This window comes from Cyrtonyx montezumae, unplaced genomic scaffold (genome assembly GCF_038088225.1).
Source record: "Cyrtonyx montezumae isolate F1298 unplaced genomic scaffold, pur_monq_1.0 scaffold_8, whole genome shotgun sequence".
Classification (NCBI taxonomy): Eukaryota; Metazoa; Chordata; class Aves; order Galliformes; family Odontophoridae; genus Cyrtonyx; species Cyrtonyx montezumae.
The window spans coordinates 100128178-100152995 of NW_027072089.1; the positions used below are offsets into that span (position 1 = coordinate 100128178).

At 38.3% G+C, this 24818-nt stretch overlaps 1 protein-coding gene across 1 annotated transcript in view; it reads left to right on the forward strand.

Annotated features, from left to right (window-relative positions):
* SUSD5 (sushi domain containing 5) overlaps positions 1 to 24818 on the forward strand; it is a 43454-nt gene that overhangs the window by 13583 nt on the left and 5053 nt on the right. Inside the window, 3 exon segments of the mRNA XM_065753378.1 lie at positions 8458 to 8576; positions 17036 to 17049; positions 17051 to 17225. Coding sequence (XP_065609450.1) covers positions 8458 to 8576; positions 17036 to 17049; positions 17051 to 17225 — 308 coding nt within the window.

Consider the following 24818-nt stretch of genomic DNA (forward strand, 5'->3'; position numbering starts at 1 on the left):
GACAGGACATCTTCCACAGGCATAACGTTATGTTTTTGTCTTCCTCTTTCAGTGGTTCAGAACAACCCAATTCAGAGCTTGGGCTGTTCACACAAGCAAGTTGCTGACAGGTCCAGGGACATGGAAACTTTTAGATAAGATCCACTAATGAATAGGTAGGGTCCAGAGGGCAAGTGGTAAGTTCTTCCAGCAGCCCAGAAGAAAGTCATTTACAAGTCAGCCTTGAAATGTGTAACTTGTGAAGTATTTAGAGTTTTATTGTTAGAGTGCAGGAAATGAAATGTTGTATAGGCAGGTCTCATTTGGCAGATTAGAATGAGCCCTAATAGCTATTTATACTAAAATGACACTCTTATGACTTATTTGCATGTCAGACAAGTGAGTCAGTAAAACCAGCAAGTAATCTGCCAGAATATAAACAACAAAAAAAAGGTTGTAGAGTTCTTTGAAAACTTTTTCCTTCTATCTTCTGAATTATAACATCATACTGGAAAACTCTGTGTCAAGTCCTGCAGCACTGGGCAGTGCAGTGTGTTCTCTCAGATGTTCATTTCTGCTGATTTTTTTAAATTTGGAAAATAAATGTGATACAGGTTTTATATGATCAGCCCTACTAATTGTGCACAGAATACTAGAAAGCAGCTATTGACTTTTGCAATTGTAAACATTGTCAGCAATTTGTATTAAGACATCCATATCACATGTACTCATTTCCAGCACTTTCACAGGCCTGAGAAGCTGAAGCTGTCCTAATTCCCTGTCGCTCCTAGTTTTTCTATGGAAGAATGAAACCATGTAAAACCACAAAACCATGACAATCCCAACTGTAAGCTACACCTTGAAAGCTCTGCATAGCCTCTGTTCCATAATAGCTGTCCTGCAGGGCTCTCAACATGCTTCTTTGAATGCAATTGCCCTAGGTCGGTTCCTACCCAGACCCCAGAGGATTTATCTCAGAGGTGATAGATAACTGCAGTGAGCACACACAGTCTGCTAGAATACGCCTTGCAGTGGGAGTCAGAAGACTGAGATTCTTTTCTTGGCTGACCACAGACCAGATGTTTACTGCTAGGAAAATTACTTCATCTCTATTTTTTCTTCCTTTGTTAGTTCTTTGGGTTTTGCACCGACTCCTCTTGAATGGTTCTACAGTGTCTAACACAACAGAGCACTTGGTGCAGATAATACCAGTGGGAGATATAATAACAAGACTCAAAATGAGCTTTTCACAAGGCCATCTACTCCCTTTTCTTATTTTGCCCAGCACCTGACAGTAGGGTAATAACAGTATATTTCCTGGGAAATTAAAAAGCAATATTCAAAGAATGAAATAAGAGTAAATCTCTAAAGTAAAGATCTCTAAGTAAAGCTCTTGCCAGTCCTCTCATCCGTGTGTCTAGACCCTTGGACTTGTTGGCCTTATGAAATCTGTCCAGGCATATTCAATGTAACAGGTCTGCTTGCTTATTTGCAGAAGAGCAGTTCTAATGATATGTCAGTTTGCCAAGCTCCCTGTTTTATTTCAAGTCTGTGCTCTACTGCCTGATGAGAATGCATATGAATTTTCTCCTACATGTCTGTATGACATGGGCCAATTAACTCCAAGAGATAATCCAGACAGGATATAGTCCAATTAAAAATGTTAAATCTGGTTCTGAGACTAAGGCGTCTTGCACTCTGAAATGCTTTTGTGTAACAGACTCTAATCCCACGATCCTCATCTGATGTCATCCTCTGCTAGAATACACCTTTGTCTTAGTTAATGACATAAGGTTAGAGCTCATTGTTAAGACCAGTGAATGTCATAATATTGAACAGGAAGGGTTACAGAGATGGAGAAATAGAGATCAGATGAAATGCAACACTATTGCATGAAGCCTAAAAGGAATTTTTGCCTGAAGGTATCAGCTCAGTTGGAAAAGGCAGAGCAGGAGAAAGTGCTGGCTGACTTCACAGAGCAGAGGATAGCAGTGAGAATGTCACACAGTACATCCATGATGAAGAGAAAGGCATTCCTACTGAAAGACATTCAGCAACTCTTCCAGGAGATGCAGGACAAAATTGAAAGGCTTGAACAAGGCATGATTGAGACAGCACCTGCAATATTGCAATGTGATTCTTGACATCCAAGCTCAGAAGGGATGAGTTCATACTCAGAGATACATTTACTCTTAGCAAATATAAAAAAGTGACTAATACCAAGATTTTGACTTTCTAGCTAGGTTGTCATTCAATTTTCAGAAGAACTTAGCCTTCGCATATATTTTTTTCCCCACAATCTCTATTGTTCTGTCCCATCTGAAAGCTTTTAGTCTGAGAATTTAGCTTCTTTGTAAATTAGCAACCTTTTGGTAACTAATTAATAGCACTTCTTGTGAACACCGTGGAATAAATTGGACTTCATACAATAGTACTGGGTAAAACCAACTACCTAGTGACACTTGCTATGTCTTTGAGCACACAAATAAATAGTCCAGGACAGGAAGCAATCCAAATCTCCTCCATGTACACTGAAAATGCTCAAATTATATGTACACAGTGATATTATAGTAAAATAGCTATATAAAATCTTTCATACTAGGCTACAGTATGAAAACCTGCATGAATGGGCCATATTTATTTAATGAACAGAAGCCTTACTATTTCAGTAGTCATACATACAATTTTAAGCACAAAAGAGTGCATTTTGGGATATATTTTTAAGAATTTAAGGGATATTGGTTCTGCCTCAGTAAGACCTCCTTTTGACATTTCCAGTGGCAGTATTGCTGTTGGAATGTCTTCATGTCACACTTAGCAGCTGCTTTCTTTGGGTCACATCCAGCCAAAATTAGCTTCTATAGTTCCCAGTCAATGGACTTTCCAAAGCCCACCTGTGCTCCCCTTCATGGCTTTTCATGGAAATTTTCTTCCCTTCAGTAATCATGAACATGTCATTTGTATTTTATTCCTCATCAGAGCCAGCTTTCAGTTCCCCAAACTACAGAAGGGAAAGACTAAGAATAAAGAATAGAGAAACTAAGAATAAAAATCGTCTAGTTTGGCTTCCAGACTACTGATTTTTTTCTCTCACCTAGTTAATGAAACACAAGTGGTAAAACTGCCCCATGAAAAAAAGTTAGCACAGGATGTTAACAATTTATCTTGACTAAGGATAGTGATGAAGTTATAAACTTTCTAATTAGGGAAAGTCTCGTTATGTTATGAACCAGACTTTCTCAGTGCCTCTGCTTCCACATCGCTGATGATGGCTACTGAGTAGAATATATTCATATTCAAACTACTTCGATGAAGAAATGTCATAAGTTCCTCTTGATTCAACTCAACTAATTAATTGAGAAGACAGCTTACAATCAATTGGCAGATAGCACTGTGACTATAAAACACTCTGGTTCTTTTGCATTGATGCTGGAATTAATCAAGCTATGTCATATAAGCTCAGCCATTAACTCCATCTACATAAACTTAGGTTTACTGAAAATTTTTCAAGTATTATGAAATTGCTATGTAATAATATTAGAAAGAAGAAGTACCAGTGGATACTAGTATAGCCATAGTTTATTATTTATATAAAATACAATATTTTTCTTAGATGTTTGTTAGATAATAGCATTTTATGACATACAGTGGAATAAATACTATTCAAGGCAGACTCTTCTGCTATTTCCTTCCTTGAACAGAGGAACTAGGAATAATGCAAAATATACCAATTACTCACTGTTAAGTAGATGGATTAAAAAATAATGTAACCAGCACAAGTGTAAGTGGAATACTTCTAGAAAGTCTGGTTCCCACTTTGTGTCAAGTATTAAATTTTCTTCTCTCATACACATATTCTAAATGCAATATCTGAATTACTCTTACCAACCTCTGGTCTTACTTTCAGGGTAGGCACAGGGCAAGCACTGTTAATTGCTCTTATGTGGCTGAATTGCCTAGATGCAAATAAGATGGGTCCAACACAGTGCAGAGTTCCCATGACTTCTCTTGCTCTCTTGCTTGAAAGAGAAAGAGGTGTCATGAAGCAGATTGTCTTTCTGGGCTAAGTGGCAGTGAACTGAGGAGACCCTCACTAGATTTTGGCTTGAATTGTCAAGACATCAAAATGAAACACCATCAAGTGCCCTTCTGCTTTCCATCACAGAGCAGAGGCTGTTGTCAACTCTGCTAAAACCATTTTTCCAATAATGTCCTTCAAGTAAGCTCTCATTTGATGGATGTTGCTGAAGTAAAAGTTCAGTGCTTCTATATGAAGATAGTGACTGCAATTGCTTGTAACTGTAAAACATGGGGCTGTTTTAGTCTTCAAAGCAGTCCCGATTTTCAGTCCTCATTTAAACTTGCAAGATAAGGTAAAAAATAAGCTTAGAAATGATTTCTCACAAAATTATTGTGTAAGGAAAAACAATTTATTTCAGTTTTTTAAGATTAAAAAATCAAGCCAGGAAACCTATTGAGAACACCACAGCCACGAGAAAAGTAAGATGCTAGTACTGTGTCTGGATTTTAATTTTCCTGACAATATATAATACTTACATCAAATGTGTGACTGATTTTTATGCTGTCATTGTTAGAGTTTTTCAGAGTTCATGGCAGTGCAGTAATAATTTTCAGAGATGCACGAGTATTTCAAGCTAATATACATCATCTAATATAGAGGATTATTATGGATGATTTGCATTCTGAAAACAGCACATTTCTTCCAAGCATGTCTGAAATGCTACTTTCATAAGAGATTTCCATAGAAGGAAAAATAAAATCACATCTAATTTTTTTCTTTTAATACAAGGTACAAAATAATGCGTTACACTGCTATAAGCAGCAGATTACAACATATCCAAGAAAGGTGAGGAATGAGCAATTCTGCAGAAGTTTACATTCAATGAGTCCATGAAAGTAGCAATAAATAGAATTAAAATTCCCTATTTGACTACATTCTTCTAAATGGCTGGGTGCTTGGATGTCTCCCTACGAAAAGAATATAAACTTAGTGACATTCTCTCAACCATAATGCATGATATTCCTCTGCAACAATTCAAAATAATGAAGAATCAACTAGACTCTGCCTTTCCACAGCCTCTCACCAGGGTGCTGGAACTCTGAGAGATGGCTGTAAATAGGAATAATATGTATATACTGGTTTCTTATTGCAGTATTGCAACACTGCTGCTAAACAAATGTCAACACATGTTGAATTCTGAACTGGGAATGTGCTTGCCATTTTCCAGTCATCAAGTGAAAGCAATTGACAAAGTTAAAAGCATCAAAACCTGCCTGTGAGAACTGAGAAAAAAAGTGTACCTACATCTTTCATCTGTAATTACAGATGAAAGCATTTTACAGATTTATGTAGAAGTATCTTCTTTTTTTCTGAGAAAAGAGGCTATTATTGCATATTTTTAGTCGTGCCTGCAGTCCTACTGACTGCAAAGACACGATTTCGGTGCCAAAGGCATTGCAGGTCTAATCATTAGAGCTTCTGCTGAGAAATGCTGAGCGCTACTGAAGCTCCTTTTAGCAGTGGTAATAACAGCTTATGGAAGATGTTCAAAGCCTGCAGGATTGAGCTTTGGTAGGAAACTACTGACAGAGAAGAAGGAATAGGAGACATTAAATAGATTTTGTTTTCTTATTTTTTTCCTACGTCTACAGGGCATGTTTTCTTTCCTCTCAGAATAATTACATTAGAATGTTTTCTATTTCAATTAGATCAATTTTAATATGACAAAATCCAAATTAAATTTCAAAGTGGAGGGTTAGCCAAGGTCTGCTCTGCTCTGTTGTAGGAAAAAAAAAATAGACAGGAAGAGCAATTTTAAAGCTTTGAGTAGAAAATAACCCACAGTGAGAACTACATTAGAAGATCTAAATGTCATTTAAAGTCTTTTTTTAATATTTAATATTGAAACTATATTTAAGAAACACCTCTATGCATTGTTTGATCTAACTGGGTATCTAAGAAATTAATTAAAATTAATTAACTACTCATTATATTCTATTTTTATCATCTACAAACTTGTAATTTGTTGTGCAATACTTGAGAAAAATGAAGAAAATCATGCTCTTTGAATACACGGTCTTAAATGTGAATAAAATATCCTGGCTTGGTGATGATATGAATGTATTAAGGATGTGTCACTCATAGAAAACTTTTTAGCTTATTGAAGAAATTATACGGAAATTGGGGTACTTTGGGCAGAAGCAAAATATAACAACTAGAGATTGAAATTCAAAATCAGAATTTTCAAGTTAAGATTTTAAGAACTAGCTTCTAAATATCAGAAATTTTATTTGTTGGTTGAACACACAAAGAAATGAGGCCTGATTTTTACAGAAAGGGTTGCTCAGGTAACATAAAAACAACTGTTTCTTGTTGCTGTTTTCTATAAAGGCTGAAGTCTTAAGTACACTGTTGCAAGCAAAAGATCCAGATTTTTAAAGCTATTTCAGTATCTGTCTACTCAGGGTTGGAAGACATAAACAAAGTTGAAAGACAGGAGAGTAAGTGACCATTGGAAAGATTAAAGTTGCTAAGTCACAGTTTCATTCACGTAGGCCGTGAAAGACCTACTGGAACGAGATTTGAACACATGCAAAAAAATTTGCTAATTAACAGGCTGATTCTCCTAGTCATTTAAACCCACTTTGACAAATGACTCGATCTAGGTGCCTGACTGCAATCCTGAAGGAATCAGATCTTAAAGGATGGCATTACATTCTAAAATAATTTGATTTTAAACTCCTATGGACATTATAGTCTTCAAGTGACCCACAAGAGGTCAGGAGGTGATTTTCTTACAGAAGAAACATGTTTGCTTTGAAATTACAGAGCAGCTTTTAGTAGGGGATTACATCATGTCATTTTTCAGAGCAGAAGCGTGGTAGGAACCATTTTGGTACATATGCGTGACCAGTACCATATGGCTTTTTATATGTTGCTTTTGTTTGTTTACATTAAAGCACATTAAAGTTGCGTGTTTAACTGCTCAAGAGCCAACATATGTCAGAATTAAGATGGTCTGCATAATCGTAGTTCAGTCAACTTGTGTAAATAAATTGTTATGCAGTATTTAAGTATAGGATCAAATACTGGCTTTCTACTAAAGCTTTTCCACATTCAGTAAATGGGCAGTTAGTCAACATTTATTTTATTATCCAAAATGAGTGTGGGACTGCTGGCAAAACTTGTTCAACCATTGCACAATATGAAATGATGGATTTCCTCCACTGGAAAGATTACCCTGCGGAAAACATTTTTGTCTTGCTTTCTCTAGAGGAGCTGACCATGCAATGCTTCTACAGACCTGCTGTCTGTAAAATATAATACCCACACCGTTAATATTCAGCTATAAAAAGTGGGGCTGAATTCACTTTCCCAGCCTTTCTAACCTTCAATGTAACAATAAAAGCAGTGTCTTCTCTAACAAACTGTCTTTTATTAGTAAGTTTTAAGCAGCCAACACAGCTGAAAGAAGAGATAATTAATAATCTCTTCCTTTATCTTCAGCATCTACAGACTTGTAGAACTAAATACAATTTTTCAACGTTTATTCAAGTGTATAAAAAGGCAACAGGATGGATTAGGTACTGCTGAGTACCAAACCAGAAGAAATGGAGTTTAAACAAAGATGTGGAAAAACTGTTGAACCAACTAACCAACCAACCAGTGAAACAACCAACCAGATTATTCACAAGAACTCCTGATGAGTTCTCTGAGACCACAATTTAATAACAATTTAAGGTAATTTAACCTGTAAGAGAAGCATGATTTGAAATTGGAGAGAAGCTATGAATGCAACATTCTTGTCTTGTCAGTTCCTGACGGTTACTCTTTGTGCTAGCAAGTGTGTCTTGGCTACATACACCATCCCTAGTCTACCAGAACTGGGTGCTACAGCTCAGTATGGGAGTAAATATTGCTATTTCTGTTTTCAAAATGGAGAAAGTGAAACAGGTAAAAATGCTTTCAGTCACAGCTGTTTACTAGATTAAAATAGCAAATAAGATAAAATAACCTGGAACTTATGCAGCAAGTATAAGTTTATTATACTTATTAATATTATTTATAATCTTTCTGACCAAGTCTTCAGATTTCTATTCATTTTTTATCCAGATATCACTGGTGAGAATTTGTATCACTGAAACTTGTGCTCAGAATATAGACTTAAATACACTGGGACTTGGTCTGATATTTAGAAGCATTACAGAATATATGATAAACACCCTTTATTGCTTTCTATGCCTTGGACTGATGTACAGCAAGCATTTTTTTTTATTACTTCTAATTCTCCCTTGGCTTTTTTCATAGTTCTTCCCATACTAATGCCTTATGTGCTGACTCTTATACAATTAAACTAAGCCTAAAACTAAAGCCTGACTACTGACTCCAAACTTCACCTGCATGTACAACTCCAGGAGATTTCTGATTATTTTTTTTCTTCTTCTTCTTTATTTTAGGACAATAATATGCAGAAAGACGGGCAGCAAACAACAGAGCGTGAAAGCCATTGATGTTAAAATTGAAACCGATCCCTTTGTGAATGACCATTATGATGCTTTTTGTGTAAAGGATGAAGGTCAGCACTGATATACTATTGAAATAATGCACAGTAATCGCTGTCTTGAAACATTAGAAGTTTTGCCTTCAATTTTTCTACTGCTGAGAGGCAGAATGGGGATATTAAGGAATAAATCTTTATAGTAATCTCCTGCTGAGAGAGCAAACTGCTACAAAGACATCGGTTGCAGGGAATAAATTGCATTACCATTTGTCTTTGCTGCAGTTTAGTGAGTTCAAAGAGCTCTGCTGATCTGAAAGAGACCATTTTGGTGTTCAAAGAACACACTTTATGGAAAAGGATATATCTGGCACCAACATATCTGATATACCCGAAGCATCTCCCACACTCAGCACTCTAACTAAATGTAATTTGGAAATCTGGCTTCCAGCCATGAAACACTGTGTTGTTGCATATCTGTCCGTATACATGTTTGTTTGTTATTTTGTTGACAATTGCAGTCTTGTCCACTAGAGAATATTGTGGATGATTCTGATAACCTAATTATTTCCGGTTTAAGTTGGTGCTAAAATTTTGGGATTCAAATGCCAGAATGTACAAGGAAAAATGGAATCCAAAGGCAAAACATAATTTTTTTTAACGATAGACATGATTGTGTAAAGAAGTTTGGAAACCCCTGTAACACATTATTGGTGTCTGCAGTGAAGTTTTGTATTTCGTTTCAAGGAAAGCAGGGAAGGGGGGCAGGGGGGCAAGTAGATGGCATTTACTGAGAAATGCTAAGCTCATGACACAGTGGGGGCATTTAGACTAAGAGTGTCGGCAGAGAGAATGAAAATGTAGTTGAAGTGAAATGTGGCAGTGGTGATTTACACCTTGGCATTCAAACACTGCAGAGTTTGACTGGCCATCCTCTCAGATAAGCACCATGCTATGAGCTTCAGGCTCTGTGTTGCTACGAGCAGTGCCAGCTTCGTCACCCAGTTGTTAATGCTGTCACACAAGCACCTTTGTGCTTTCTGCCATGCGGCTTCTCACATATAAGAGCAGCTCCCTGTAAACATCTGCAAAACTACCTCATTGTCTTCCTTCAAATCTCTCTTTTGTCAGTATCCACCCAAAGAGAAAATACTTGCAAAGGGTCAGGCAGCTGTGGCAGGCTGAAGTCATTGCTGTGACCACCACTGTCCCATTGTACCCTATGCTCCCCTATCCTTCTCCACCTGCTGCTTCTGCCCTTACACATGGGGAAGGAACTGTGCTTGCATTTTGTATTTGTTTGCTGCTGGCAGTAAAGGGGAGGTGGTGAAAATAAGAATATAGTCTGACAGTGTTTGTTGGAAAGGAGTGCTACTTAATACCCAGAAACTGCACAGCTAAAACTCAGGGAACAATCAGATCATTTGCTAAAAAGAGGCAACTTGTTCATAAGCATGTTCAAGGTAGGGAGTTTCCTGATGACAGAATGGAATGATCATGCCAATATACTCATCAAATATTACTTAAATACAAAAACATTTCCAGATGACGGTAAAGCTCCCTCTTCTTTGAATCTATAATATATATAGAGATACATATTTGTATGCAGAGATGATGTTTGAGAGAAAGTCATAAGGTGAAGTTTTGTGTCAGGTGCTGGAGCAGGTCCAAAGAAGGGCAACAAGGCTTGTGAAGGGCTTGGAGAATATGCCCTAGAGGAGAGACTGAAGGAACTGGGGCTGTTTAGTCTGGGAAAAAGCAGGCTGAGGGGAGATCTTATAGCTCTCTTCCAGTGTCTGAAAGGTACTTACAGCGAGAGTGGAGTTGATCTCTTCTCACTGGTGACAGGACTTGAGGAAATGGCCAAGGGTTGCGCCAGGGTAAGTTCAGGTTGGATGTAGAGAAACACTTCTTTACAGAAAGGGCTGTTGAGCACTGGAATAGGGTCTCCCAGGGAGGTGGTTGAGTCACCATCTCTGAATGTGTTTAAAAATTGTTTGGATGTGATGCTCAGAGCCATGATTTAGTGGAGGGCTGTTAGACTTAAGATACTATGGTTAGGTTGTGGTTGGACTTGATGATCTTTGAGGTCTTTTCCAACCTGAGTGATTCTATGGTTCTACGATCATAATGCTTAACAGCTCTATTTTTTGTCCCTAGGGCTGTGCAAAGGGCATCTCAATCCACCTATCCAAACTTCTAGCACAAATCACTGCAAAATTGCCCTCTTAGGCCTTGATTTACAATGACTCTTTAGTCAACTATCATTTAGCCCGTGACTGAGTTCAGCTGAAGCATACACCTCAGTATGCTTCAACAGTTGGGTCAATGGTCATATGCTTACAGGATCAGGCCTTTGCATGTAAAATTCCTGAAGAGACAGATACAACTTTTTAATGCTTCTGGAATGAATTTGGTTATGTACAAAATAAAGAATCACAGCAGCCTTTGATACCAGGAGTTATGTTTTGCAGAGAAGAATGTAGCTGTTATGTTTTATGAATGCTGTTAAGTATTGCTGTCATTTTCAGAATACAGAGAAATGGTATGTCTCCTCAGTTTCTCAGAAACAAGTATTTCATGCAGTTGTTAGTTAGGAAGACAGTTCTATGCTTGTTTGTAATCTCTGAGATCACCAAGTTTCTCTCTCAACTCTAAGTGCCAAAAATTACTTAAAAATATAGTAGGCTCTGCCTATTGTGAAAGTGAAGTCTGAACATGCAAATCATATCTGGCCCACAGTACGTGTATTTATTCTCTATCAAAACTCACAGGTAAACACATATAAGTATAAAAGAAAGAAAACAAGAACAACAGAAATACATGAGGATGAATTTTTTTACTATCAGATCTTTATTTATTTTACTTTATTTTTTAAGGAAAACATAGCATTCCATTTTATTTCTATATAATCATTTTGATTATCTTTCTTGTATTTTTTTTTAGCACAACAAAGGAATAATCTCTTTGTTCATCCTTTCCAAGTTTTACTGGTTCTTTCTTTTGGTGACAACTGGTATTTATAGGGAACAAGTAAGACCTCTGTTCTGTATGGCTTTGATTTGCTGCCATCATAGAAAAAGTAAACAGGCAGCAAATTGTGGTAGCTAACAGCATGAATGCAAATCAAACTTTGTTCAACATGACTGCTGGCTCCAGATACCCACCAAAAGTTGATGGTTTATATACATATTTCAGTTTGCCTTTTTCAGCAGTAAAAATTAAAAAAAGAGCAAGCCATCAAACTACAATTTGCTTTATATTTAAGGCATTTCTTCTAATGTATCATGACTTCCCATGGATATGTTTTTTTTTTGTTTTTGTTTTTTACTTTATTGCTACAGATTTCTTTACCAGAGCTTTGCACATAGCTGATAGTGAATTTCCAGCTACCTGGTGATGTCATTTAAACCAGTCAATGAAGTTAGTTTTACTAGCCCTATCTGAGGAAAGAGGTATTGGCATCCGAACATCAGTAGCTTACAAGCAGTACTCACATTGGCTATGTTTGATTTTTGTACTTTATTTGCACTCAGTATTTTTACCCAAACTGAAAAATTCCATATGCTTCAGTGTCTCTGCAATCAAGAAGAAAAACAAACATCCACACACATCTTTTACAGGGCTGAGCTCTAAAAGTTGTGTTTTCCAATTTCTTAATGACAAGATGACATCCTATGAATTCCAGTGGTCTTTTCGGAAAAACTCTGCTGAATTGGACAGTTGTAAAAGGGAATGTTTTATGTCAAAGAGGATGTTTCGTGTCAGCTTTCAGAGCATGGTACACTGGTAAAGTAGCTATTGTAGGTAATCAAATTTCAGTAGATTTGCAGCTTTGCTGGGTGGTGTGGAAGCTGAAGTCTGCATCTATTTTGAGTTTATTTTTTTTCCTTTGCTATTTGTGTGTCCTTTCCCTAGACAGTATTATATGAAGATGTCACTAAAAATCTTTACAAACTGTTGAGTTACTTGTAGTTTAAATTGAGAAAACTGTTTCTGGACTGGGGAGGAAGGATGTTGTTTCCTTAAAGTGTCTCATGTCTACTTTGCCAGAAGTCTTATGTCATAAGCTCCTTTCCACACATGGTTTGACATTAAATTTCCTCTTCAGAGGGGTCATAATTCCTTAAGGCCAATCAAGACAGAATATGCTAAATCAGTTAACAAGAAGTGTTTTAAATTTCTTGTAAAATAATAGCTAAGTCTCTTGACAGGTTCATCACCAGAATCATCACTAGCCCTGGCAAACATGTCTATGCTAAACACTTACATCCTTGCTGTGCCATTTATTCCTGTTTGCCTCTATCCTGAATTCCAGTCATGTGTATTGACTCTGGTGGGGATTGCCACTCCAGAAGATAGTCAATGCCCAAATTACTGCTGATGTGAGGTTATTCCATGTAATTGCATATTTCTGTGTATCTGCGTTATGTTTTTTTGCTGCATAACCTAATCCATCCTTGCTTACTAGGGCTCAGTTGTTCATGTATAGAGTTCTGTTAGGTGTTGGGCTTCACTGTCAATGCATGGGGCAGATTTGCACCACGTCTTTTTTCATAAAATGGCATCCAGATGGTCACCCACCAAGTCTGTTCACAGCTGGCACTAGAGCTCAGAGCTCTCTGAGGTAAACTGAGTGAGTGTCATGATATCTGGAAATGGAATCTGGGTTTACAGGTTTGAGCGTGTAGTCTTGCACAAGTGGGCAGAGCATGAGGTCTTCTATACGTGGCCAGAGTTTTGAGGGGATATAATTGAGCACGCTGGGCTTTTGTAATTGGAAGCATGCTCTGGGCTCATCTTATAGCAGGCAACAACATAGTCACTGGTTTATGAGAGGACAGAGAAGACAAAAAGCAATGCTCCAGTTGGAGAGTGCTCTCACAACACAGGCGAAGCCCCATCCTCATCTACTACAGTCACCACTCCAGGCAACCTCTGTAGTTACCCTAAAACAGACCTCTGCTGTTCCTTGAAACGACAAGCTGCTGCCAGCACACCCTCTGTCACACTTTGTGGCCTTGATCTCCCTCCTCTCTCCCAGCCTGAATGCCAACATGGAGTGCAGGCTGCTCTTCCAAACAGACCCATGATCTGCCTCTACAAAAGCTGCAAACAAAGACCTGAAGCATGTCCCCAGAAGTATCTCAGTCTGATGCCAATATCACTTCTGTGCTTGTTCCAAAACAAGCAGATTTGATGAAGCGCTGAGAAGAAATTGTCATAGCAACTGAGACTGCAGCAGGGTTAAGGTCTGTAAGATGCAGCTCTGAAAATTTCCTTACTTCTCACATGAGAGGACAACAGCAACGTGAATGTAGGAGCTGGTGTTTATCTGCAAGGTATCAGTTGCCCCTTAATCCTGTCCACTCTGCAGCAAAGGTACTACCTTTCAACATCTCTTATGAGAGATTCAAAAGTTCCACGCACACTGTTCATCCAGGAATACCTTTAACATCTCTTTTTCTTTCCATTTGCACACCAGCCTGATCTCTCTTTCAGGATTTCATTATTCTCTGTGATCACATCTATTGCCAGATTTTACAATAAGGCTCCCTTCAGCTTGCTTTCTTTTCCTGGAAGACTATAACGTGCTTTTAAAAATGCATTTGACATAATGTAAATGTATTTAGTCAGTGTGTTATTTTTCTGCTTCCTTTGGCCAAATAACTGACAAGCAAGGCTTTGTAGATAAGAATACTCTCTGACATGTATTTGTCCCATACAACCTTGGGACCAATACTTCCCTCAGAGCAGATACACAGTTCCCATTTGTACAGATGAAAGTGACTGCATAAATAAAGTACATGAAATGCAGGGGTCTATAGCCTTCCTATGAGGCAATAAAATATTTTTTACTCCTTTCATCCACATCAATCTCTATTCATCCTACTGGCTCACAGGAAGCGCATTAGCTGCTAACTACTCCTCACTTCCTCAGATGCCAAACCTCCAGAAGACTGTGCATAAACTGAGCTTTGTGTAGCCTCAAGAGCTTGTTTTTTCTGTCCATGTGTGTGTGCATAACTCCCACTAACTTCTGAAGGTGTTAGACAGTATATGTATGTGTACGGTACAGAGAATAGACTTCAAAGCTCTGACTTCAGTAGGCGTGTCCCTTAAATTAGTGGCAGATGTTTTTCAGAATACCCAGTTGAGATGTGGTTAGCCATCAATTTCTAAGGCCCTGATTGAAAAGAACTTTCACAGAGCATGGATTTTTATCACACGATGTTCACTGCATTATGAGGAAAATAACAGTCAACATAAACACATGATATTTCTACATAAGCATTTATTTACATGAAGCATGTAGGTGGTGGGGACTCCGGAACTCAAGGGGATCCTGCAGGATGCCCACAGGCTTGCTCTGTGGCAAGACAGTCTGAGCTTCTGCAAAAATTGGATTGGAAAAAAAGTCTATTTTCTTTCAGTAAGAACTATCACTTGTTCAAAACTGCAAATATGAAGTGGTATCAATGGAAATGTTGTTCATTTGTTGTTGTTAGGACAGCAGTGTAGATGCTGTCCCAAAAGCAGGCTCCAGTAAAGTAGCAGAGGTGTTCTCTGAAAACATTTCTCTTTTTAAAGAGCACAGTCTTGGAGGTCACCTTCCAAACAAAAGTCTTTTCATGGAACATAATTTTTTCATAGCCAACTATATAGTTAGCTTTTTGTATCCAAGCAAACAGGTACAGGAGAGATCAATACTAGGACACTGACCTAACCCTTGGCTTCCCATATCCTGAATAATTATCAGAACTGCTGAGCTGTTGTCTACTAGCCTTTTTATTTTTGTTGCTCTGTATCAAGACAAAAGCAGATTTTTGAATCTTTGATTATTTTGGCAAATTGAGTATTAGGTTCTATGTTTTTGTTTTTGTTTTTCTTCTACTGTCAATAAGAGTTTTTAGAGTCACTGGAAAAAGTCCCAGATCTGAAAAATATTATAAAAATTTCATTTTACCAACACTACACACTTTGACTTTTGGGTCTCTTTGTCAGACCAAGTTTTTGCACTGGAGGGTTGTCACTGTTGGTTGCTCTTTAATTTTCTTTCTTTCTTTCTTTCTTTCTTTCTTTCTTTCTTTCTTTCTTTCTTTCTTTCTTTCTTTCTTTCTTTCTTTCTTTCTCTTTCTTTCTTTCTTTCTTTCTTTCTTTCTTTCTTTCTTTCTTTCTTTCTTTCTTCTTCTTTCTTTCTTTCTTTCTTTCTTTCTTTCTTTCTTTCTTTCTTCTTTCTTTCTTTCTTTCTTCTTTCTTTCTTTTTCTTTCTTTCTTTTTCTTTCTTTCTTTCTTTCTTTCTTTCTTTCTTTCTTTCTTTCTTTCTTTCTTTCTTTCTTTCTTTCTTTCTTTCTTTCTTTCTTTCTTTCTTTCTTTTTCTTTCTTTCTTTTTCTTTTTCTTTCTTTCTTTCTTTCTTTCTTCTTTCTTTCTTTCTTTCTTTCTTTCTTCTTTCTTCTTTCTTTCTTTCTTTCTTTCTTTCTTTCTTTCTTTCTTTCTTTCTTTCTTTCTTTCTTTCTTTCTTTCTTTTCTTTCTTTCTTTCTTTCTTTCTTTCTTTCTTTCTTTCTTTCTTCTGTAAGCAGGAGGTATGTATTACAGAAGGGGTGGTAAAAAGTCTGGAAAAAAGGGGTCATGGCAAATTCTTTTGAGAGAAGAGAAATTGCAGTGCCTATCAGTTCTCTGGAAGACCTCACTCACACTATTAACAATAGCTGGGATTGTTTAAACCTAAAAAGAGAATTAAAATTTGGTTTATGCTGGTGTTGACAGTGGTCTGTTTGTTTCCTACCTGTGCTTCCGACGTTTAGAACAAAAAACTGGATACCATTTTTATATTCTTGGCTGTAATTTTCACTTCCTGGTTCTTGGTGCTGTCAGCAGAAATATTATTAAATAATACCCTATCAGATTTTATATATGATAAATTTAGCTCACTGAGAGTAAAGCTATTACTAGGTTTTGTTAATTGAAGAGCACAAGTAACCACTTATTACAAGTTAGGAGTCTCTTATGGGAAAATTGAGTATCTGAGAACAAACGTCTGATTTGAAGAATGTCTAGAAGATTTGTCCTTCTGGGCATTTCCTTTCTATGACATGGACTCAGTCATTTCTCCATCTAATGGATATTAAAGTGCCAGTCTTGAACAATTGCAGAATCTAGCTTGCAGTTAAGAAAAATTAGCATGTCCAGGCTTTTGCTTTCCAGTCCTACTCAAGCTTTGCAAAAGCAGATAGTGGAGACTGAGCATGTGAGCTGACTGGTAGGAAGCAAACTCCCTTTAGATGTGTTGGTGTTGCACATCAGTAAAATCTGTTCCAGTTACCGCATCACAGTCATAGCCCAGGACATACCGTCCCAATTGCAGTTTCAATTTACAATTGAAAACAGTTACAATGGAGTGTAAGAATGTGAATCAGACGAGATGTACTGGTTTTTGTAAGTTTGTCCTCAGGTCGCTATTTAGGCCACATTCTTCACACTGCAGATAAAGGCCATTGAGAGACCTCTTCAACCTTGTTTCTTTCCTCCTTTCAGACAAGCCGTGCGGAGGACCCTCCATCCTTCCCTCACACCATCCTGCATGGCCACACTGGCTTTGAAATGGGGGATGAGCTGCTGTACGTTTGTGCCCAAGGGTATGTCATGGGCAACAAGGAGACGGCATTCACGCTGCTCTGCGACAGCTGTGGGGAGTGGTATGGGCAGGTGCAAGCCTGTGTCAAAGGTAAGCCTGGCACAGGGAGCCATTTTTATCCTCTCTCTATTTGCTGAACCCATTTCAGGGATTCACTAACTATTATGTTCGGGCTTTCAGTCAGCTCTTGCCTTCCACACCACTGTCTTCCTTATATTTCCCACGATAGCCTTTTTCTTTACTATTGAATGTTGTTTTTAGTTACTGGCAATAAGCCTTTGGGAAGATTCTTCATCCATGTATTTAATAGCAGAATCAGACCCTGTCTGGATTTCTGTGTGATTTTGATCTTTATGATCTTGTGTGCATTCATTCTGATACTGGATGAAGTTTGTAACTTTTCAGTGTGCTTGCTTTGTTTACTCTAGGAAGGGGGTTACTGCTAATGTTACAACAAATATCAGAGGTATTTCTTTTAGTGTACTTTGAGAGGCGTCATGCCCAGTCAGTGTCAGTGAGCCAAAGACATTGTTTACCAGATGGAGTGCACAATGCAGGTTTTGTATATCTTTTGCTGTGTTTATTTTCACATGAAGCCACAGAGTTGCTACAGAACAGGCTATTGAAATGAAAACTCGGTGTTTGTTCTTGTTTTTGGGAGCCCAAAGCAAGCACAGATAAAAGCTGCTATCTTTTTGCAGGAAGACACTAAGCATGGCCTGCACACAAATAACTTCTTTCCTAACCATAGGCAAGCTGAGGCAGTCTGTGGCTTTATCAGCTGATCACCAGCCTTGTATCTAATTACGATGATACATACTGAGGTCCCAAAGATAAGATTTTCCTTCCAGAAATGAGAAAATACCTAACAGAGATGGGGGTCAATACTATTCAAGGACATAGCAGACCCATACCTCAGTATTTCCCCATTCTGTATTTGCAGATTGTGCCATAAGATGGCTACCACCATCCAAGCCCCCAGCTCAGGCTGTTTGGGCTTCTAGACCATGGTGAGGGTGACAGTGTCTGCAGCTTCAGCTGTGGTAGGGTGTGCTGAGAGGGAAACTCACTCCATCTGCAAAAACATCTATTAGCATTTTTTAAATTGCTGGTAGTACGTGGGTTGGGTTTTATGAAGTTTTAGTTTAGTGCCTTTTCTCATTGCTAGGTTGAATAAACCTGTCTGCCCTTCAAGTGTTCTTGGGTTTCATTTGGGATGCAAATAGGTAGTACGGTGGTTGTCTGTATTTTAAGCCCCATGCTTTGTCCACTGGCTAATGGGAAGCCAGTCTGGCTGAACTTCCATAGTAGCTGTTCTAGCACTCTTGAAATTCCAGACTTACATATATGATAAATACCATTTTATTTTGGTAAGTTAGGAAAATTAAAGACGTATTAAGTTAAGAGAAATGGCTCTACCACAGGAGAAGTCTGTGACAGATTGGCAGTAATCCACACAAATACGGTTTACCATTTAGGCAGTGAGATTGAAAGGCTGAAAAAAGAAAAGCGTTATTTTTTAATTTGCATTATTAAAAAATACACAATTTTTATGATGCACTATGCTTTCAGGATATTTCTCTGAAAGCAAATCAGTGGCTACCCAGATATTTACTCCCTTAGAAGCAATGAAAATGGATTATATTATCAAATAGCTTGACTCAAGGAATAGGTCTTTGATAAAAACAAATCAGAAAAGGAAACCACAATAGAAAAAAGCCTCTAGGAAATTATAATACTGGCCTTCCATGGATATTCAAAAACATCTATCTTTATACATAGGTCGCTCTGAAAGTAATATCTATTTATTTCTGTGGTAACTACAACAAATACAAACATAAAGCAAATTTTCAGTTACAAAACACTAATTTTAAATGTAGTCACCACCATTATCTATACATTTTCATCAGCAATAAACAAGAGCCTGCATGCCACACTCATAAAAACCTGCACCACTGGAAATGACCCACTGTTTCACAGCTGCTACAATGGCAATGATGATGTTAGTAGGAAAACGTTGCCCTTTGTATGGGAACTGTTGAATCATGACCTGAACCACTGATTGATCACCTGAGGTGAGCACTGAGTCAGCTGCAGGAGCACAGGTGAAGACAGTTCACCTGTGTGACTGGAGGGGGTGGAGTCTGGCTCCACCTCTCCCAGACCCCATTTAAGGGCTGACCACCACTGGGGAAGGGTCTCTTGTTAGAGATCCCTCTTGTGTGGAGTTCCAGGTGAGCCCTGACCTTCATTGATATATGAGCCCTTCCTAATTTTTTTAGTGTCTTTATGTGATCTGTGTAAGCCATACAGAAACATACTGTCTACCTTAATTATTTTGTGTGGGTACTATTCTTTTGGAGTATTCACCCTACACCCATGTAGTCCATCTTTCATTGGCCTAAATAGATGGCCATCAGAAGGCACAAAATCAAGACTATGCAGTGGGTGTAGTAGAACAGTCTAGCCAGGATTGGCAGTATGCTCCACCATTTTCAAACTGGCAAAGGGCATGGCGTTATTGCGTTTAAGAGGAGGGTAGTCTTATTTGGCCCAATTTGAATAGTCAGCCTAGTCAGCATCATGTTATAGTGATCTGAGCAAAAGGTTTCTTTGGTTTCCAGGAAATCCAGAAGGATCATACCACCTCTATTCCAAAAGACAGTGCACATCACTTCATGCACTAGGGGCTGTGTCTTGAAATATTCCTTTAATGGGGAATTCACTTGGAATTCCCTGGACTATTACTTTGAATCTGGACTGTAGTAGCGACACCATATCTCGTCACCACTAATGATGTGATCCAGGGAACTGCCACTTTCAGTCTCATTTTTGTTCAGTAGTTGTTAGTGAACTTGCACGCAGTGTTCTTTCTGCTCCAGTGTGAGCATTTGTAAGCTGGTCAAACTTTTGAAATTCCAACATTATAACTGTAATTTCTGACAGATTGAACTGATATTCAGCTCTGTAAACATTTTCCTGGTCATAATCCACTGGTTTATGTGGATCAAGGCACTCTTTCCTTTGTGGTGTGGCAGCTGTGCACAGAATACAGCTCATCTTTCCTTCCACTCCTGAAACACATCACCCACTGCCTTATTGTGCTCACATCCACTGTTTGGTCTTCATAAACATTCAGCAAGTGTTAATGAATGCCACTGGGCACCATTTTTTCCACATGGAGGGATTCAGTGTCACACCTTTTCTTTAGATGCACTTCCATGCCAGATGCCATTTTGTCAGATTTCCCTTCTGCTGCCATGTGTGGAATGGCAACAAAATGTAATAGGATATTGGTGGGAAGGTTCTACCTCTACTGCTGTCCCATCAACTTCTGCCTCAGATGTCATGGCTCAACATAATAAAATGTGAGGCATTAATTTCAGTGCAGCCCTTGTACATCAGTTAGGTTCTGCAACAAACTTTGATGTTTCCCTTTGTTTAAAGATAAAATAAATACTGCTGGGAATTCTTACTTGTGTGCAATCAGGATTCTACTTTCTCATTCTCTTTCTTACATTATTTCATTCCTTGCATAAAGTTTAGAATTGCTTCAATATTTAAGAATGGTAATCTGATAACCTTAGAATTTTTTAAAATGTTTATTTTTATAGAGGATATCATCACATCTTTAAGATTATTTTTGTGATCGTAGAGATCCCTTTTTAATGAAGGAATGGGCAGCTGTTTTACAGCTGAGCGAGTGGAGTGGACAAGTTGAAAACTGAAGCCAAGTGATCTCATAGGCTGAAGTCCACACATCTGCTGACATGTTCCTTAATGACTGTGTTCTTGCAAGGAATTGTTCTTACTTGTGGGTATACACCACCAGGTAGAAATAATCAGAAGGAAATTTATCTCTGAGTGGCAATGAATTGTCTGTGCACTAAGGAACCAGGTATTCAGAACTATCCGACTACCAAAAATGTTTCTGACATCTTTCTGGACATCTTCAGCTTCCAGAACTGTTATTTCTAATAGTAATTAAGATGAAGTAAAATACTGCAGGAAATATGGGGAATGTGGAGTTAGAGAAGGGAAGAAGGAAATCTATATCTTATAACCCAGTGGAGCCAAATCTACCTCAATCTGCACCAAATCAACACTTTTTCCTTCACTATGAAAATGCCAGTTTCCTCACATGTAGAAATAAAACTGTTTTACATCAGAGTAAGAATGGGAAAGAATCAGGCCATTTAAGTTGTGTGTGTTTCACTGTTTTCCCTGGATAAATAATCCATTTCCCCTATTTTGCCTCAGCCTTTCACACAGCCACAGGGGAGAGAAAAATATTTTTAAAAGAAATAGGAAAGTGTGGCTGTAAAATCACAAACATCAACAAGGGAACTTGGGAGCAGATGTAACATTGAGGATTATGATTTTTAAAATGATTTAAATGTAGATTTCATGCTGAGGGACTGCCTTTGGTTAGTGTTTTTAAAACACTTTAAGCACCTGAGGTAGAAAATATGTTCGCTGAATCATTATTAATTATATATTCAACCCTCCTGATCAGTCTTCTTGAGAAGCTTCCTTTCTTAAAGAATTGTGAAGTGTGTTTTATTGATGCTAGAGTTCATTATTAAAAAGTGAAATTCAGTCAAAAAGAACAAAAAAATTGAATTTAATTAAAAGAAGCCTGATTTACAGTTGACAGATATTTTGGGGTCATAGTAGAGAGGAGAATAATTATTATGTAAGTACTCCAGGAGACAGCAGACACAGTGATTTCTAAGTGCTTGGAGGCAAGAGAGTAACTTCTCTATCATGAAGGCTAATAACGGGACTTAAGGGAGAATTTATGTCCCTGTTGGCAGACGGCAATGTTTCTGTTCTCACCAGCTGACAGCAGAGGAAAGATGATCGCAAAGGAACTTCAGTGAACATCTAAGTGCTATGCTTAGAGATTGGTAAGATGATAAGGTTCCCTGATGTTGAGTGTTCTCTGAGTGAGCAGCTGGAGGATTGAGGTAGCCCCAGCGCTTTGAGCAGATGCAGCCACAGGGGGAAAATGGCCATCAGAGTATTAAAAAAAGTCAGCCCTACTCCTAAATTCTGTGATGATGAGACAATGGGCAAGTCACTGTGCTATTCTGTGCTGCTTCATCCAGTACATTTATGAAACACTGATAATAATCACCTGGCTTCATCAAACATCTTGAGATTTGCAGGTGTTATTGGTGTGTCATACAGCCCTTGCTGGTGACTCCCACATCATTATGCATAGCTTTCCAAGATGAATACCTGTCTAAACAGCAGGGACTGTATGTTTCCTGCATTAGTGTAAAAGCGTTGATCCTGCTGTCTGTAAGTTGCACATCCAGAGCAGAGTCAGAGTTGAGAACCTTACCAGCAGCTAAACATAATGTGTAAAGCTGCTCATGGAAGCAGCTTTATGTTCAGCTCTCCTCTTTGTTTTCAAACAGTCAGAATAGAAATGGTCCATTCTGGCACCCACTACATAAATGTACAACTATTCAGTTAGCAGATCCATCAATCTAAAGATAAAAAAAATGTACTATGCATTAATGCATACTTATTCCAAAATATTTTGTCACAGTTTGACTATGGGTGACATTTAGGAGTTACATTAAGTGGATTCTGCATACAGTAAGGTATGATCAAAATGGAGGGTAGAATGTATTGCAAACGGCTTTAATGCACATTCATGCATGAGGGTACAGTTTTCAATCAAGATATTTCTTAAGTTAAAAGTGGTTCTGCATAGTTGGTGTTTCCTGCAATTTCTCATCATAAAAAGACACTGTGTTCTAGCTAAAACACTGGGGTATTCAACCCAACAAAGCAACCTTAAGCAGAGAACAGAGAAATACATAAATACATGTTTTTGCCGTTTATTATTTTTTCTATTTCTGTGGAGAAAACAAATTTGTTTTGCAAAATATAACCTGAAGATTGGCATTGTAGTAAGGTCTGAAAGCAGACAGTATATGCCATGACGTGGCTGCCCTGCATGCACCGAGACCAAACTGGCAGTTCACAGAATAATAGAATGTCTTGGTTTGAAAGAGACCTCAAAGATTGTGCAGTTCTAACCCCTGTGCCTTGGGCAGGGCTGCCACCCTACCAGACCAGGCACCCCAGGGCCCCATCAAGCCTGACCTTCAGTGCCTCCAGGGATCGGGCACCCACAGCTTCTCTGGGCTGCTCCATGTCCTTCCTGTGCTGGATGCCCAGACCTGGATACAGTGCTCCAGGTGGGGCCTCACAAGGGCAGAGCCGTGGGGGACCATGCCCTCCTTCTCTCTGCAGGTCACCTCTCTTCTGATACAGCCCAAGATACCGTTGGCCTTCTGGGCTGCAAGAGCACACTGATGGCAGTTGCTAAATTACATCCTTTTCTTTTCCCCTGTTTTTCCCAGGTATGAGCTATTTGTTCAATGTCAACAGTGTTAATACTGGTGTTCCATGGGGGAGTCAGGGCTGCACAACATGAGGTTGGATAAGCATCCAACAGAGTTTGCTTCCTAAAAACAAAGGCAAATTGGAAGACTGGAAGATCATGCTGATCTCTTGAGGTTCCTTCTGACCCATGCAATTCTGTAATCTCTACCTTAAAATTGGATGGGAAGAAAATACTTTATTTATCTTTTTCACTTGACTGCTTTTTTTTTTTTTGATGGGGACTTCACTTATAAGCTTGAGATGGTAGAAGTCTTATCTTCTGCATATCTGAGGAGTCTCTCCAGTATCAGTCCTTGGGTGCCTTCCTTGCACACTTGGTGCTGGTCTGGTTTTTCCACACAGAGGACATGCTCCTGATTTCAGCATAGCAATGGATCAGATTACTTTGAACACTGCTGGAAACTTCATCTACAGCCCCCAGTCTTTTTTTTTTTTTTTTGCCTGCTCTCATTACTTCAAGTGATGTTTTCTGAATTTTCAAGAGAAATTTTGATTCACATTCATGTGGTGTATGAGCATGACTAGCCACCATCATTTAATTCCCTTTTTTAATTTTTTAATTTTTCAGTGGGAAGGGTAAAACAACGTCTGTGGCTTTTCATCTCATTTCTCAGTGCTTTATTTATTAATTTTAAGTGGAAAGGGACAGCTGTGACAGACAAGTAAAATAAGCAAAAAAGTACACCCAAGGCCTGTCAAAATGATTGTTATGACAAACCGTGGTTCTCTTTTCAGGTCTGTCACTTTGCACTTGTATTAGATTAATGTGAAATATCGATTTGACAAGATACAATTCTGCCAAACTAAATTAGTTTAAAAAAATATGATGAGTTATGTATTTATGCTAGCAGGTTTTCTGCCAGACTGCAAATCATCCTCCCTCTTATAGCTGCAGCAAGTGAAAAAGGCAACATCAATTCCATATCCAGTGAGCTCTGGCTAATCTGACAGAAGAGTGTTCATTCACCTGAGCCTGATCCAAGTCAAATGGATAATTCTTCAAGATGCTGTAGCTCACAAACCTGAAAGATCTTAGGCAAATCCATGTAAAAGCTCTTTCCCTTCCCACTTCTAAAGACAGATGCCAGCGTGTTAATATTTGCTGTAACTACTCTGAGATTCCTAGAATAAAGATGTATTTATAAGTAGAAATGTTTATGGTGATGGTCTACATAGAATCAAGTTTCAATTTCCTGTGCTCCAAAAATACTTCCTTGAAATATGCAGTGTGCTTCATGGTTGTCCAAAATAGCAACA